The sequence below is a fragment of the Acinonyx jubatus genome, chromosome D2 (assembly GCF_027475565.1).
Source record: "Acinonyx jubatus isolate Ajub_Pintada_27869175 chromosome D2, VMU_Ajub_asm_v1.0, whole genome shotgun sequence".
In the NCBI taxonomy this organism is placed as follows: domain Eukaryota; kingdom Metazoa; phylum Chordata; class Mammalia; order Carnivora; family Felidae; genus Acinonyx; species Acinonyx jubatus.
In genome coordinates, this window is record NC_069393.1 from 32,620,342 (window position 1) to 32,638,538 (window position 18,197).

General features: G+C 35.9%; 1 protein-coding gene across 2 annotated transcripts in view; it reads right to left on the reverse strand.

The window, feature by feature from the left end:
* Positions 1-18,197, reverse strand: part of P4HA1 (prolyl 4-hydroxylase subunit alpha 1) — an 88,168-nt gene that overhangs the window by 55,838 nt on the left and 14,133 nt on the right. For both annotated transcript variants that reach the window (XM_053207721.1, XM_053207722.1), the window contains exons 2-5: positions 15,915-16,022; positions 14,307-14,403; positions 12,570-12,721; positions 9,537-9,674 (exon numbers count right to left, since the gene is read on the reverse strand). In XM_053207721.1, the coding sequence (XP_053063696.1) occupies positions 9,537-9,674; positions 12,570-12,721; positions 14,307-14,403; positions 15,915-15,990 (463 nt within the window). In that variant the 5' untranslated portion in view covers positions 15,991-16,022. The remainder of the gene's footprint in view (positions 1-9,536; positions 9,675-12,569; positions 12,722-14,306; positions 14,404-15,914; positions 16,023-18,197) is intronic.

The window sequence follows — 18,197 nt, forward strand, 5'->3', positions numbered from 1 at the left end:
GCTCTGTCTCTGTCTCTCAAAAATAAATAAAACATTAAAAATTTTTAAAAAGAATTTTTTTCCCCTACTATTTTTCAGTTATGAAAACTGGTGTACAGATTTAAGATAAGCTTATAATGAAGCAATTAAGAGTAGTTTTCTCATGACATGCAAAAGACAAAATGACAGTCCGTCATTACTACATGTAGGTAGCCCCAGTGATATTTTTTATATGACCTGATATTCTGGCAATGCTATTTGAAAGTCTGATAAGACAGTAGAAGATCTTTAGCTCTTCTGTTTTGGTAGTTAAAGAGGTTCTGCTTATTTTACCTATTGACCCATTCACAATTATTAGAGGCAGAATACCTGGGAATCACATTCTTAAAAGAAGAAAATGAAAAAGAAATGATGCAGCAATTGAAAGGGAAGGCTGTTTCCAAAATAGAGAACCTGAGAAAAAGTAAATGGGCAAAAAATTGGCAAAGAAAATGAAATTTAAAAAGTGATGTTGTCAGAAAAAGATGGCAGAAAGCTTTCATATAAAGGGCAAATGGTTAAAATTTGATGAGAAGAGAATGTTGTGAATTAGTTAAGAGTCCTTTTATTTCTTATCACAATATAAACTAGAATACTATATGACAGTAGAGGAAAACTTTGCTTAAAAACACAATTTTGTGGCTCATCCATAACCTGGGTCATTTATTTTAAACAGCATGAACATTCAACTTCTATCTGTATAAAATTTTATACATTAGACATTCTCCATACCAGAAAAAAAAAAAAAATCACCGCTTAAAAAAAAGCATGTATCTTTGGAAGATATGGATCTATTTAACAAATCAGGGTTAGGAACAACCAGAAGCCAAAGGAATAGTCTATGAACTATAAAGACACCAGCTGCCAAAATGCACAGAACTTATTAGATTTTATATTAAAAATATCAACAAAGTGGGTTATCTGGGTGGCTCAGTTGGTCAAGCATCTGATTCGTGATTTCAGCTTAGGTCATGATCTCATGGTTCATGGGACTGAGTCCCACATCGGGCTGTGCACTAACAAAACACAGCCTGTTTGGGATTCTCCGTCTCCCCCATCTCTCTCTGCCCCTCCCCCACTCACACTCTGTCTCTCTCTCAAAATAAATAAACATTTAAAAACTGTATTGGGGCGCCTGGGTGGCTGAGTTGGTTAAGCATCTAATACAGCTCAGGTCATGATCTTGCAGTTTGTGAGTTTGAGTCCCACATCAGGCTCTGTACGGGACAGCTCAGAGCCTGGCCTGCCTCTGGTTATGTGTCTCCTCTCTCTGTCCCTCCCCCGCTCATGCTCTCTCTCTCTCTCAAAAATGAATAAACATTTAAAAAAAATTAAAAATAGATCAAAAAGCATTTAAAAAGACAGACCCAAAAAAGGGGAAGCAGACAAAAAAAAAATCATGGAGTAACTTGGCATCAGTAATCATCCACTGAAATAAGCATTTCTCTGATTTTTTTGTTTTGAGACAATTGAAAACACAAATATCCCTCCCTCTACTCTCACCCTGATTATTTCACAACTAAACTGCTACAATTTTAAGTCTGACAAAACCAAGGATTGGCAAGTATATGAAGAAATGGGAACTCTTACACGCTGCTAGTGATAGTACAAACTGGTGCATCTGCTCTGGAGAACAATCTGGCCATATTTGGTAAAGCTGAAAAAGCATATACCCTGACTTCTTTAAAGAAACATTTGCAGGTGTGCAAAAGGATACATACACAAGAATGTTTACTGAAACCTTGTTTGACATAGCAAAACATTGGAAATAACCAAAATGTCCATCTATGCACAGGAGAATGAATAAATTCTGTAGCAGTTAGAGGAGTTTATTTATTTTCTCAATATATGAAATGTATTGTCAAATTGGTTTCCATACAACACCCAGTGCTCATCCCAAAAGATGCCCTCCTCAATACCCATCACCCGCCCTCCCCTCCCTCCCACCCCCCATCAACCCTCAGTTTGTTCTCAGTTTTTAACAGTCTCTTATGCTTTGGCTCTCTCCCACTCTAACCTCTTTTTTTTTCCCTTCCCCTCCCCCATGGGTTTATGTTAAGTTTCTCAGGATCCACATAAGAGTGAAAACATATGGTATCTGTCTTTCTCTGTATGACTTATTTCACTTAGCATCACACTCTCCAGTTCCATCCACGTTGCTACAAACGGCCATATTTCATTCTTTCTCATTGCCACGTAGTACTCCATTGTGTATATAAACCACAATTTCTTTATCCATTCATCAGTTGATGGACATTTAGGCTCTTTCCATAATTTGGCTATTGTTGAGAGTGCTGCTATAAACATTGGGGTACAAGTGCCCCTATGCATCAGTACTCCTGTATCCCTTGGGTAAATTCCTAGCAGTACTATTGCTGGGTCATAGGGTAGGTCTATTTTTAATTTTTTGAGGAACCTCCACACTGTTTTTAGAGGAGTTTAATCAATGTGGAAGAATTTACTAAAAAAAATTGAGTGGAAAAGTTTACAGAAAGATAAACAGAATATATTATTTACATTTTTAAAACACAACAATATATGTAGTAAAGTATAAGAAAACGGACAAATACCACCAAGTTCAGAATAGACAGTACCTTGAGAAAAGGAAAAGTGCAGAAGGGGTCTTCAAACACATTTGTGATCTTTTAATGTGATCTTTGAGAACAAGAAAAGCCTAAAAACTGTTTATTATTTCACTCTAGTGTTATTTTTACCACTTATAGGACATATTATGCTTAGAAAATTTCAGGGACTCTACTTATAAGGAATTTGCATGAGAGAAAAATTCAATAAAAACTGAACCCAAAATAGTGAGTTGAAGAAGAAGAAATGTCAATAAAGAGATACAAAATACACAAGAAAGGATAAATATTGTTCCAATGAAAAATAACTGCGCATATTCTCAGGGTGTCTTATTTTCAGCCATTCTCTATCAAAGTCTTACCAATTGATTTCTAGATAAAAGATGAAGTATTCAGGGAACCCAGTGAATTTCCTAAAACTAAACATGGCAAAATCAGGGTTAAATAATATTCAATAACATTTTGATGGGAAAATAAAGATTTAAACAAAAAGGAATACAGTTAAATTAAATGAAATGTATTATCCCCACATACACCAAACCTGCTTCTTTTGTGTTCTTTATTTTGCTGAATGGAACCCATATAGTTGTTCAAGCCAAAAACCCATATCAAGTCCACCATCAAATTTCACCATTACACTTCCTAAACAGCTTGATACCTTGTCCTCTTCTCTCCATACCTACTAGCTACCACTATCATCTCTTAAATTTTTACAACAGCCTCCTCCCTGAATTCTTTGTCCCTACCCCCATGTCCCAATCCAATCTCCATTCTGCAGTCACAATGATATTCCTAAAATGAAAATGACATTAACTTCTCTAAAACTTTTCAGTAGTTCCTCATTGCACTCAGAGAATTTCAAACATCTCCACGTGGCTTACAAAACCCTTCAAGAGACAGCTTCTGCTTAACTTATCTAGCCTCTCTCTCACTACTCTCATAAAACCAAACTCCCATCCCTACACTCCATACACTCACCTCTTGAACAAACTACTTGTTAATATAACTGATATAATACACTCTCTCCTCTCTGGCCTTTGTACACATTCTCCCTGTTTGGAATACTTTTCTCATGCGTACACTTTTCCTCAATTTCCTGGTTAATCCCTTGTCTATTATATCCTAATTTTTAATGTGTCTTCCAGGAAACCTTCCTTTATGCCTCTTCTCAAGTGCAGAATTAGGCTTCCTTCTATGTGCTCCCATGGTATCCTAAATTATCCTCACTCAGGCATTCATCATACTATATCATAAGAATGTAAATATCCTAAGGGCAAGGAGCTGTATTGGTCTTATTCATTATTGTATTCCTAGAACTGAACAGAATGGTTGGTACATACTATATGGTTAATATCTATTAAACAAATTGATGTCTTATACCAAAAGCCAATGTTTGTTTGTTTTATAATATTTATTTTTGGTAGACAGAGAGACAGAGTGCAAGCAGGGGAGGGGCAGAGAGAGAGGGAGGGAGACACAGAATCCGAAGCAGGCTTCAGGCTCCAAGCTGTCAGCACAGAGCCCGAAACAGGGCTTGAACCCACAAAGCACGAGATCATGACGTGGGCCAAAGTTGGACACCTAACAGACTGAGCCACCCACGTGCCCCAAGCCAATTTTAAAAAATAGTTATGATCTTATCAGAAGTGTTAACAATGTATAATATTGGTAGTAATAGGAAATAATGGAACTATGTTCCAGCTTAATGGAGATTTTATCTAATATTGTTGTACTATATTCCCACTTGATATTCACCCCAAATAAAGAGAGATGAGCCAGAAAACATCTTAACAAGTAACTCTTCCCTGTATATTCTCACCATGAAAATGAATTTCAATATGAAGACAGAAGTAATTTATTTCTCCAGCTGATAATGACAAGGAGATAGTAATGGTAGTAAGCCATATACTCATAGAAAAAGTGAGAGATAGCATACATAAAATATTACATGAAGTTAGGCTTCAGTAACACAAGTAAAACTAGCAAATTTTTTAATTTGTGGAAATGAAACAACACATTCTTAAACAATCAATGGAACAAAAAAGAAATCACAGAGAAAATTAGAAAATACTTAAAAACAAATGAAAACAAACACACAACATACCAAAACTTACATGACACAGTGAAAGCAGTGTAAAAGGATGTAATGTAAATGCTTACATTAAAAAGCTAGAAAGATCCCAAATCAATAACCTAACTTTACAACTTAAGATCTCAAATCAATAACCTAACTTGTAAAACTTTACAACTAAGAAACGAGAAAAACAAGAAAAAACTAAACCCAAAGCTAGCAGAAGGAAGTATTAGAGGTAAATTAAATAGACTATAAAAAAAAATAGAGAAAATTAATGAAACCAGGGTGCCTGGGTGGCTCAGTCAATTAAGCATCTGACTTCGGCTCAGGTCATATTACAGTTCATGGGTTCAAGCCCTGCATGAGGCTCTCTACTGTCAGTGCAGAGCCCTCTTCAGATCCTGTCTCCCTCTCTCCGCCCCTCTCCTGCTCACATGTAGACATGTGCACATTCTCTCTCAAAAATAAACATTAGAGAGAAAGAATGAAATCTGGCCATTTGTAGCAACGTGGATGGAACTGGAGAGTGTGATGCTAAGTGAAATAAGTCATACAGAGAAAGACAGATACCATATGTTTTCACTCTTATGTGGATCCTGAGAAACTTAACAGAAGATCATGGGGGAGGGGAAGAAAAAAAAAAGTTAGAGAGGGAGGGAGCAAAACCATAAGAGACTCTTAAAAAACTGAGAATAAACTGAGGGTTGATGAGGGGTGGGAGGGAGGGGAGGGTGGGTGGTAAGCACTGAGGAGGGCACCTGTTGGGATGAGCACTGGATGTTGTATGGAAAACAATTTGACATAAATTTCATATAAATAAATAAATAAACATTACCAAAAAAAAAAAAAAAAAAAAGAAAATTAATGAAACCAAAAGTTGGTCCTTAGAAAAGATCAACAAAACTGATAATCCTTTACCTACATGAACTAAGAAAAAAAGTGAATATTCAAATTACTAAAATAAAAAATGAGGGATGCCTTGGGGCGCCTGGGAGGCTCAGTTGGTTAAGCGTCTGACTTCAGCTCAGGTCGTGATCTCACAGTCCGTGAGTTTGATCCCCGCGTCGGGCTCCGTGCTGACATCTCAGAGCCTGGAGCCTGCTTCAGATTCTGTGTCTCCCTTTGTCTCTGCCCCTCCCTTGCTCATGCTCTGTCTCTCTCTCTCTCTCTGTGTCTCAAAAATAAATTAAAAAAAAAAAAAAAAAAGGAGGGATGCCTGGATGGCTCAGTCGGTTGAGCATCCAAACCTTGATCTCATCTCAGGTCATGATCCCAAGGTCATGGGATTGAGCCCCAAGTCAGGCTTCATGCTGAGTGTGGAGCCTGCTTAATATTCTCTCCCTCCTTCTCTGCCCCTCCTTCCCCCCTGAAAAAATGAAAGAAGGAACACTACTACTGATTCTACAGAAACACAAAGATTATAAGAGAGTAGTATGAAAAATGTACATCAACAAACTGGATAACCTAGATGAAATGGATAAATTCCTAGAAACAAAAAGCCTACCAAGACTAAGAAAGAAATAGAAAATCTGAATAGACCGGTAACTAGTAAGGAGACTAATTCAGTAATCAAAAGTCTCCTGACATAGGAAATTCCTGGACCTGATGGCTTCAATGGAGAATTCTCCCAAACATTTAAAGAACTAACACTAATCCTTCTCAAACTTTTCCAGAAAATTGAAGGGGAGAGAATGCTTCCCATTTCATTCTATGAGGCCAGCATCACCCTTACACCAAAACCAAAGACTGTACAAGAAACCTACAGTTTCTGTACAATACAGTTCTGTACAATATCCCTTACAAACATTGATGAAAAATCCTCAATGAAGTACTGGCAAACAGAATATTAAAAGGATAACACACCATAACCAGGGGAATTTATTCCTGGAAAGCAAGGATGTCTCAATATATGAAAACAGATCAATGTAAAACACATTACAGAATAAAGGGAAGAAAAACACATGAGCATCTCAACTGATGCAGAAAAAACTCAACAAACTAGAACTAAAAAGAAACTACCTAAACATAAAAAAGGACATACTTGAAAAATCTACAGCAAATATATGCAATGGTGAAGGACTGAGAGCTTTTCCTTTAAAATGAAGAACAAAAACAAGGATGCCCATTTTCACTCCTATTCAATTTACTATGGAAGCTCTAGCCAGAGAAATTAGGCAAGAAAAAGTGATATAAAGCAGCCAAATTGGAAAAGAAGAAGTAAAATAGTCTCTCTTTGCAGGTGATATTATCTTCTATGCAGAAAACCCTAAAGACTACACACACACACACACACACACACACACACACACACACACACACAGAGCTAATAAATAAATTCAGCAAAGTAGCAGAATATAAAGCCAACACACAAAACTCAGTTGCATTTTTACATACTAACAATGAATAATCTGAAAAGAAAACCACTAAAATAATTCTAAGAATAAAATAGTTAGGAATTAACCAAAGAGGTGAAAGACATGTACAATGAAAACCACAAAATGTTGCTGAAATAAATTAAACATAAATAAATGGAGATACATCCTATGTTCATGGATTGGAAAACTTAATACTATTAAAATGGCAATAGTACCCAAACTGATGTACAGATTCAATACAATCTCTACCAACATCCCAATGATATTTTTTGCAGAAATAGAAAAACCCATCCTAAAATTCATATGTAATCTCATGGGATACTCAAAACAATCTTGAAAAAGAATAGTCAAAACAATCTTGAAAAAGAACAAAACTGGAGAACTCAAACTTCCAGATTTTAAAACTCACAACAAAATTTGTCATTGAAACAGTGTGGTATTAATATGGCGTAAAGATAGGCATACAGACCAATGGAATAGAACAGGAAGCCCAGAAATAAACTCTCACATATATGGTCATAAACTTTTTAACAAAGGTGCCAAGACCAATCAGTGGGGAAAGGACAGTCTTTTTAACAAATGGTGCTGGAAAAACTGGATATTCACATGCAAAAAAAATGAAGTTGGATGCTTACCCTAACACCATTTGTAAAAAATTATCTCAAAATGGATAATGGACCTAAATGTAAGACTAAAACAATAAAACTTAGAAGAAAACATAGGAGAAAAGCTTCATGACATTGGATGAGGCAATGATTTCTTATATATAACCAACCCCAAAGGCATAGGCAACAAAAGAAAAAATTGGACTTCACAAAAATTTAAAAATTTTATGCATCAAAAGACAGTATCAACCAACTAAAAAGGCAACCCACAGAATGGGTGAAAATATTTGTAAATCATAAATCTCATAAGGGATTAACATCTAGAATATATAGACAACTCCTAAAATAACAAAAAAACAATTAAAAATGGCAAAAGGCTTCAATAGACATTTCTCCAATAAAGACATACAGATGGCTACTAAGCACATGAAAACATATTCAACATCACTGATAATGAGGGAATGCAAAACTAGAATGAGATATCACCTCACACCCATTAGGATAGCCACTATCAAAAAAGGAGATAATAACAAGTGTTGGAGAGTAGGTAGAGAAATTGGAACCCTTATACATGTTGGTGGAAATATATAATGGTCTATCTACTATGGAAAATAGTATGGCAGTTCCCCAAAACACTAAAAACAGAATTTGACCCATAGGATCCAGCAATTATGCTTCTGGGTATATATACCTAAAGAATGACAGGCAGGGTCTCAAAGAGATAGTTGCACACCCATGTTCACAGTAGCATTATTCACAATAGCTAACACATGGAAGCAACCAAAGTGTCCTACTGATGCATAAGGATAAGCAAAATGTGATTGTGTGTGTGCGTGTGTGTTTACATGACATACATGTTGCATTATTATTCAGCCTTAAAAAGTAAGGAAATTCTGACATTTGCTACAACATGGATGACCCTTGAGGGCATTATGCTAAGTGAAATAAGCCACTCACAAAAAGACAAATACTGTATGATTCCAATTATATGAGGTACTTAGGATAGTCAAAATCATAGAAACATAAAGTAGAATGATAAGGGGCACCTGGGTGGCTCAGTCAGTTGAGCGTCCGATTCTTGATTTCAGCTCAGGGCACAATCTCACAGTTTCTGGGTTGGGCCCCACAACGGGCTCTGTGCTGACAGCTCGGAGCCTGCTTGGGATTCTCTCTCTGCCCGCTCTTCTATACCCCTCCCCTGTTTGCTCGCATACTCTCTCTCAACAATAAATAAACTTAAAAAATAGAATGATAGGGCTGGGGAAAATAGGAGACAGGGAGTTATTATTTAATGAGTACAGAGTTTTAGTTTTACCAGATGAAAGAACTATGGAGATGGATGCTGGTGATGGTTGCATAACAGTGTGAATGTACTTAACGCCACTAAACCACACATTTAAAAGTGACTAAGATGATAAATTTGTCATTTAACTTCTGCACAACAAAAATTTTAAAGCAAATTTGAATGAAATCAGCTGTAACCTAAAAAAAAAAAAAAGGTTGTGCCAAAAATAGGAAAAAGCAGGATGTTCCATATTACAGAACCCTTTAAAAATCTGTATACATCAAATATGTCTTGGTTTTTAAATTAATGAACATATAAACTTTGACTATCAATTGCCTTATAACCACATACAAACATTGGATGTTCTAAAGAAAAACATGACTACATAAGTTTAGTTCCTGTAACATTAAGCTTTCACAAGCTAGAAACTTACAACTCTTAAGTCCTAGAGAAACATAGGGTTATTTGGCATAAAAGACTGTGAAATAAACTAAAGCTAAAAATCTTAAAATACAAAAGATTTTTTAGATTAATGTCCTAATGGACTGAATGGAGCAGCCAGGTGATAAGTGTTTTATAGACTAAAAGAATTCTTACCTGGAAGATTACCCTTTGAGATGGTGTCTGTATCCAAATTGTAGGTGTCCTGGAGACGCAACAGAGCTTTGGCTGCCCCAACCTGATCTTCATCATTAGGGAAGTACTGTCTCTGAATGGTTAGGTTAGAGATAAAGCCTTGAAATTAAAAAAAAAAAAAAAAAAGAGGAAAACAAAACAAATACAAAAAGAAAAAAACAATGACTAGAACCTCACAGACTTCCAATCTGCAATATATAGTGTTTATAAGGATTTTTCAAAATTCATTTTATTATAGTTTTCTACCATAACAAGTTCCACATGCTCAACAGGGAAAAAAAACAAAACAAAAACAAATACACTAAGATTTGAAATACCTCTAACTTACTCAATCTTCCCAAACCCTAATGTTGCTTAAGTAATCTGAAGTCATTGCATAAATCCTATCTGTATTAGGTAAAGATCAACATGATAACTGAGTTTTTAGTTACACAACATAGCCTCCACTAAGCTTGAAAAATGGGATTCACAGATTTGAAAATGACATCCACTGGCAACCAATTATACTTTAAAAAAAATTTTTTTTTAATGTTTATTTATTTTAGAGAGAGAGAGAAAGAGCACAAGTGGGTGAGGCACAGAGAGAGAGGAAGACAAAAAATCAGAAGCAAGCTCCAGGCCCGGAGCTGTCAGCACAGAGCCCAACGCAGGGCTCGAACTCACAAATCGTGAGATCATGACCTGAGCTGAAGTCAGATGCTCAACAAACTGAGCCACCCAGGCACCCCCAACCAATTATACTTTCAAATAACAGATTGTAAGTAAAATATACGTGCTTAAAGAAAGTTCTATTTTGGGGGCACCTGGGTGGTTCAGTTGGTTAAGTGTCTGACTTCGGCACAGGTCATGATCTCACGGTTTGTTAGTTCGAGCCCCATGCCGGGCTCTGTGCTGACAGCTCAGAGCCTGGAACCTGCTTCCGATTTTGTGTCTCCCTCTCTCTACCCCTCCCCTGCTGATGCTCTCTCTCTAAGAATAAACACCAAAAAAAAAATTTTTTTTAAATAGACTTAAAAAACTAAAGTTGTATTTTCTTCTTCCACGTGCCACACACTATATAAATATGTAAATATGTAAAGTTTGGTGGAATTCCCTGAGGAAGAAAGAGATTTTAATAATATATTTAAGATCAAGTGAACTAGTTTATTAAAATATATTCAGATCTGTTAAATTATTGAGTAAAGTGATCAACCAAGATTTGCTCTATATAGAATCTGATCTTAATATTAAAAGGTTTTATATAAAATATAACAAAATCAAACTAACAAACTAATTACTGATAACTATATAATGCCTAAGGAGAATAGGTGCTAAATACTCCTTAAGGTTAAACCAAAACCAAAACCAAAACAAAAACAAAATTGATTTAAAATTTTAATATGTGTCAGCATTTGCAAATAAAAGTTGGGTATGGGGGCACGTGGGTGGCTCAGTTGGTTAAGTGTCCGACTTCAGCTCAGGTCATGATCTCACAGTTCGTGAGTTCAAGCCCCACATCAGGCTCTGTGCTGACAACACAGAGCCTGGAGCCTACTTCGAGTTCTGTGTCTTGCCCTCTCTCTCTGCCCCTCCCCTGCCCCTGTTCATACTCTGTCTCACTCTGTCTCTCAAAAATAAACATTAAAAAAATAAATAAAAGCTAGGGATGAAACTTCCCTTCCCTCTCTTTTACTTATAATCAACTATGTGTACTTTGATCAGCAAAAGGCCAAGAATTTGTGCAAATGAACAACTGGCTGGGAGAGGGCTAAAGTTCTCATCAAGCATATTTTTTATTTTTAAAACCAACTCAGTCACAATGTCCACATGGGATTTTACAAATTTTACAATCTTCTATGACCCAAAACAAAATCCAAGAAGTTGCTTAAATCCTTTCCAATAAAAAAGAGAAAAAATATACGCATTATAGAATTAAGGGATGACTACTACAGATTAAAATGTCAGTCTCAAGGTTTACCTTATAAAATAACTTAAGTCATAAAGGTCACTACTTGAGATTTTTTTTTAATTAAGCGTGTGTGTGTGTGTGTGTGTATACACATACGTACATGACTTTAAAAATATTCTCATGGTGCTATGTAAGAGAGCAACTAACCACCAGTATTTCCCTCTTACCATGAAGAAATTTTCACAAGTGCTTGCCTTAACTTTTCTTTCCAAGGTTTTCTGTCCTACGCATAATGGTTTATTGCTCACAAACACTTGTAAGCACCCTTAGAGTGCTTTCATTTGCATAGCTAGCTCAGTTTTCATCCTCTTTCTCCCTTTTTTTTCATTCCACCTTTAGTCACTGAACAAATATTTGAGCCCCTACTCTAAGCATATTCCCTCTAGTTCTTAAACTCCAGACTTAGTTTTCTGTGTCTGTTACTAAAATATCTAAAATACCTCAATACTCCAACTACAATTTTATTGTTCAATTAGAAAGACCTTCATTGTTACTGTTCGCAGCCTTCGTTTCTAAATTTACTGTTCAGGTAAAACAATTCTAAACTTCAAAATACTATGTGGAAAATAACTAACACTTTTCCTTATAGTACCACTCCCAATATATTAAAAATTGATTAGAAGATAGAGATTTACCCATAAATTTTTAAAGTCTGAAGCTAAACCTTTTCATTTTAGGAATTATTTCATTTAATTAATTATTAATTATTAATGTAATAATTATTTCATTACCTTCAGTAATGAAGCTATATGCCAAATAATTCATTTTTATAAACTTCAAAGCAAAAAGCACCAATAACACAAATTACTTTTTTTTAGCCTAAAGTTTTGTTTTTATTTGTTTTTATTCCCTTTTTTTTTTAAATCAAGGAATTCAGGATCTAGACTAACTTTAATTAAATCAAACACACCCTGCAACACTTCAATTACAACACTGAACACTTGATGTTCTGGGAACTGAATTCATCACTATTGGCATTTCCACAGGTGGCACCAATATTATCTTACTTTTTTTTTTTGGCTCATTATTCTTACCATCAGACTTACCATCTGATGTATCCTTAAGGACCAGATTCTCCAACTCACTCCATTCAGTGTTCAGACGTTTCATTAATTTGAATGCATTTACAGGATGCCCAACAAATCCTTCTGGATCTTTTGTTGCTGTGCTAGTTAGTCGATCTAATTTCTCTGCCCATCTGGAAATGTAAGACATATAAATGGAGCATACATACACTTAATAAGGAAGAACACAATTTAGTAAATCACTCAGAAAAAGAAAAAAGATGAGATTAGAGGCTTTTGAGTTAAAACTATATTTAAAAATTCTTTTTAGGGGCACCTGGGTAGCTCAGTTGGTTGAGCATCAGACTCCTGATTTTGGCTCAGGTCATGATCCCAGACTCTTGGGATCGAGCCCCATGTTGGACTCCATGCAGAGCATGGAGCATGCTTAAGATTCCCTCTCTCTCCCACTCTCTGCCCTTCCTGAACAGTGCACACATGCACTCACGTGCACTCTCTCTTAAAAAAAGAATTATTTTTAAAACAAAATTATAGGTTTTTTAAAAAGCAAGGCTGTTATGGATAAAATCTAGCATGGTAGAATCAATATAATAAGGCCTTTCTTGTAGTTTTGCTTCTCTCAAATGGTTACAGTAAATGGAACTTCTCTTTAAGTGACTGGAGGGGCACCTGGGTGGCTCAGTCGGTTGGGCGTCCGACTTTGGCTCAGGTCATGATCCCACAGTTCATGAGTTCGAGCCCCGCGTCGGGCTCTGTGCTGACAGCTCAGAGCCTGGAGCCTGTTTTGGATTCTGTGTCTCCCTCTCTCTCTGTCCTTCCCCCATTCACACTGTCTGTTTCTCAAAAAAGGAATAAATGTCAAAAAAAAATTTTTTTTTAAGTTACGACTGGATCTCTCTAGCAAGAGTCTAAAAATACGTCTCCCCACAAGTCCTTAAATCCGAATAACTGATTATTATTATTATAAATTCTGTTACATGTTCATTTAAATCAAACTTGTACAAAAATTCTACATGCAGTATCTAAAAACTATATTTTATCTTATTTGTTTAATTTTGAGAGAGAGAGAGAGAGAGAGCGCTCACACACCATAGCACAAGTGGGTTAGAATGACAAAGGAAGATACAGAATCCCAAGCAGGCTCCACACGCAGTGCGGAGCTACATGCAGGGCTCAATCTGCATGACCGTGGGATCATGACCTGAGCCAAAATCAAGAGTCAGACACACTCAACCAACTGAGCCACCCAGGCACCCCAGTACCTAAAAACTATACTTTAAAACAAACAAAAACTGAATAGTCAGTTACTCACTAAACAAAAGGCAGGAATTCTCAGGATTAACTATAACCTGAGTCAATTAAAAATAAATTGGCATTTAAGGAAAAACCATATCAATACTAACAATACTTATCACTATAATCTCTAGAATGGAGCCATAGCAATGAAGAATAAATAGAATTGGAAAACTGTTCCAGAAGATGACTTGATTAGGGAGATTAGAGGAAGACAGAAGAAATTAGCAACCATTTTTAGAAATTGTCAGTCAACCCCATAGCTATTTATATCCTTATCTCAATCCACGATCCCCTACCTGAACTCTTGTCCCAGGCCTAACTCTTGTTTTTTGCACTCCTATGTTAGTCATTTCAACTGGCTTTTTAAGACAAATGGCTTCCACTTCCACTCAAAGAATGTTTTAGCTCTAGAGGGAAAACATCCAGGTAGAGTCAGAATCGTAAGTAGAACACTTTGCTTACTTTTTTATTTGTTCTAATTTGTCCTCTTCTGCCTTAATATAGTCTTTCAGGGAAGTCACCAGATCTTTCTCTGTATGGATCAAATCAGTCATCTGACCTAAAAGGAGGAGAAGGAAAAGTCATCAAATACCTGCATTGATCAGCACAAGTATTTTAGAATAATTTAAAAATGATCAAGAATGCTTCATTCTTTGAGAAGATTCAACTAGCATTAAACACAGATATATTGGAGAAAATATGTTTTTTCCTCTTTTTTTAACCAGATAAAGACAAAAACTTTCTTTTTTCTTTTCTTAATGTTTATTTTTGAGAGCGAGAAAGAGAGAGAAAGAGAGAGGGACAGAGCACAAATGGGGGAGGGGCAGAGAGAGAAAGGGAGACACAGACTCAAAACAGGCTCCAGGCTCTGAGCTGTCAGCACAGAGCCTGACATGGGGTTCGAACCCACGACTGTGAGATCATGACCTGAGATGAAATCGGACACTTAACTGACTGAGCCACCCAGGTGCCCCAAAGACAAAAACTTTCTAATCATATGTTCCAATTCTAGTTTTCAAGCTACTTCATTTTGCAAATTGGACCATACTGGCAAATTGTTTCTTCGTCTAAAATTTTATTTTTAAATTACAAAATAACACTACTTTTTTCTTCTTCCCTACCTCTGCTCTCACTCTTTGTTCTTGAGACTAATTAGAATTAATTTTTTATTCAACAAAAAGTATACAGGGGGCGCCTGGGTGGCTCAGTCGGTTAAGCGTCTGACTTCGGCTCAGGTCATGATCTCACAGTTTGTGAGTTTGAGCCCGCGTCAGGCTCTGTGCTGACAGCTCAGAGCCTGGAGCCTGCTTCAGATTGTGTGTCCCCTCCTCTCTCTGCCCCCTCCCCTGCTCACACTCTGTGTCTGTCTCTCAATAATAACTAAATGTTAAAAAAAAATTTTTTTTTAAGTATACATAAGTATACTTCACAAACGAAATTCAAATCATCTGTGTTTAGTTATTTATAATGGGATAAGAAGACTCATTATTTTATATCCCGAAATTAGGTGTCATAAATATAACGCTTTTGTTTTAGTTAGCACTACAATCACATAAGTGTAGAACTGGTCAACAGGATGAAAGAAAACATCTCACTAAGGCAGATGAAGTATGCATATAGGAAAACATAAAAGCATACATATTAAACATGAAAAATATTTCTGGGGGAAAGACATGTGGAGTTCATCATACATTCTATGTACTTTTGTCTGTTTCTCCTTTAACCAGTATGTTATTTTTGCAATACTTTTGTAATACTGTGTGTTAAAAAAAAGACTAAGTATGTATATTAAGTTATTTGTTGAGTGGACTCACTAACAAAGAATTTTCTTGGTATTCTTTTCTAAATTTTCATGAGTTTCTAACCTGAAAATGTACTGCTTTTGTAATCAGAAAAAAATGTAAAGAAAAAGTTAAATTTTAAAAAAGAGAGACTTGGAAAAGGGAAGGGACTGAGGCATACTTCAGTCTCTAAGAATACACTGTATTTGTTTTTACTGATCTAAAAACACTAAAAAATGGAAAAATTTACATGCAAAAATAATACAAGCCAAAAAATAGTAAGACTTACCAATTGAAGTAAAAAAGCCTGGATGGGCCAAAGATTGGGGAAGTAGAATCCCTACAATTAAAATATACCAGATCATCTTGGAAGACTTAATTTTTCAGGTTCACACACCTACAAGAGAAAATATGGCCATTACAAAAAAAAAAAAAAAAAAAATAGGGTAGGAAAAGTTCTCAATCAATTTTTCCTATGAACAAATTGTAAGTTAGACCCTAAGGTTGCCCTAGATTGTTATTAACTCTTATAAATTGATTTAACAATTTAATAAAAGCAACTATCATTTTTCTTTTTTTTTAATTTATTTTTATTTATTTTTGAGAGAGAGATAGCAAGCAGGGGAAGGACAAAGAAAGCAGGAGACAGAATCCCAAGCAGACTCTGCACTCTCAGCACAGAGCCATATGCGGGCTTGAACTCCCAAACTGTGAGATCATGACCTGAGCCAAAGTCAAGAGTCTGATGCTTAACCAACTGAGCCACCCAGGTGCCCCTATTTTGCATATAACTAGAGTACTAACTTTCTATTTCATGTTAAAGAAACATATAAATGACAATTTATGCTTAAAAATTCAACCCGAGTTTGTTTTCTCCTTAGTTACTACTATAATTAGAGTGATTAGATAATAGCACCTCTTTCAGATAGCCTGAAAAATAAGTGTTCTCTGTGATCTACATCTAAACCATGAATTTCCCATAAAATATACAACTTCATTAAAGTAACTTAATTTAAATATTACTAAAATACTTTCTAAAATGTTAGGATATGTTTTAAAGGGAAAAAAAAGGTTTCAGAGCCACTGATTAATCCTTCAAATTACTAACTTGTTTCATCTTTTTCCCACATGCCTTTAAATTTTAAAATAAATTTAATTAAAAGTTATAGATTTTGGGGCACCTGGGTGGCTCAGTAGAATAGGTGTTAGCTCTTGACTTTGGCTCAGGTCATGATCTCATGGTTTGTGGGTTTGAGCCCCGCGTTGGGTTCTGAGCTGGCAGTGCAGAGACTGCTTGGGATTCTTTTTCTCTCGGCCCCTCCCCCATTTGCATGCTCTCTCTCTCTCTCTCTCTCTCTCTCAAAATAAACTTAAAAAAAAAAATAAGTCAAAAAAAAGTTGTAGATTTTAGGGTGATGAAAATGTTCTAAAATTAACTGGTGATTGATAGTTGAAGAACACTGTAAAAGCACTAAAAACCACTGAATCATGACCATTAAATGGGTGAATTGTATGGTATATGAATTATATCTCAATAAAGCTGTTATTTTTAAAAAGTTGTACAGAATCCAAAAAGAATAAACAGACCTGTAGATTTAAGCTAGTAATTTCTCTCAAAGGACCTTGTGTTGAGGTTTTTCTATCTACTGTGTTCTATGTAAAAATTCTTAGCCTAGTACATAGCTGTGGATTTTTTTTTTTTAACTTGGCAGCAAACCCTTTCTTTCTTTTTCCTTTGCCACTGGTAGCACTGACTACTAGAATGGATTCTTCATGGCAGGTGCAAGTACCAACTATTCAGCAGAAAGATTTACCCTTCCTTCCCAAATGTCCTGATAGCACTCTTTTCTTGCTCCCCCACCATCACATACATGGACTTTTAAGTCCTCCTTATTACCTTAGAAAAGAATCAGTTACTATAACAGTACCTTTAGCCTCAGTAACAGGCTCGCATTTGTTACTCTTCTTGTCACCCTATTCTTCTGAGCAGGCACCTCTGACTCTTTCCAAGTGACTTCACCTAAACCAACAGGTTGAAGTTCACATTGGAAAGCTCCCTATTCGGCAAAAAAAAAAAAAGGAAAAAGAAAAAAAAAAAACCTACTTTTTCCTTCTTGAAACTCAATAAAAAATAGATCACCACAAAAACTGACATTCTGGAAGTACTCCTAAGTCTCCTCCCTTAAGTTTGCCACAAACTTCCAGAACCACACAGTAGTGAAATACACTGCTCTCTTGGCTACTTTATAGTAACTCTTTGGGAAGGCTTCTAGAATGCAGCAGATGCAGACACTTCCTCCCCTGGGCTCCTGCCAAAGCACAAGGCTTTTTCAAACTACTGGGCTGTCTGAAGAGTCTAGAATCTTCTCACTGTTTACACAGATTTCAGCCATAATTTTCTTCATGAATAAATGTTATTTAGAAAATACAAATGCTTTTGCTGTACTAATAGAAGGCTAATCAGAAATGTTGTCTAAACGTTTAACCCTGATAGGGAAGTTTAGATTTGTCAGGTAAGAGGTTATGATTTTTTCATAGCTAAAATATATTTTGTCACTAAAACTTTTTGTCA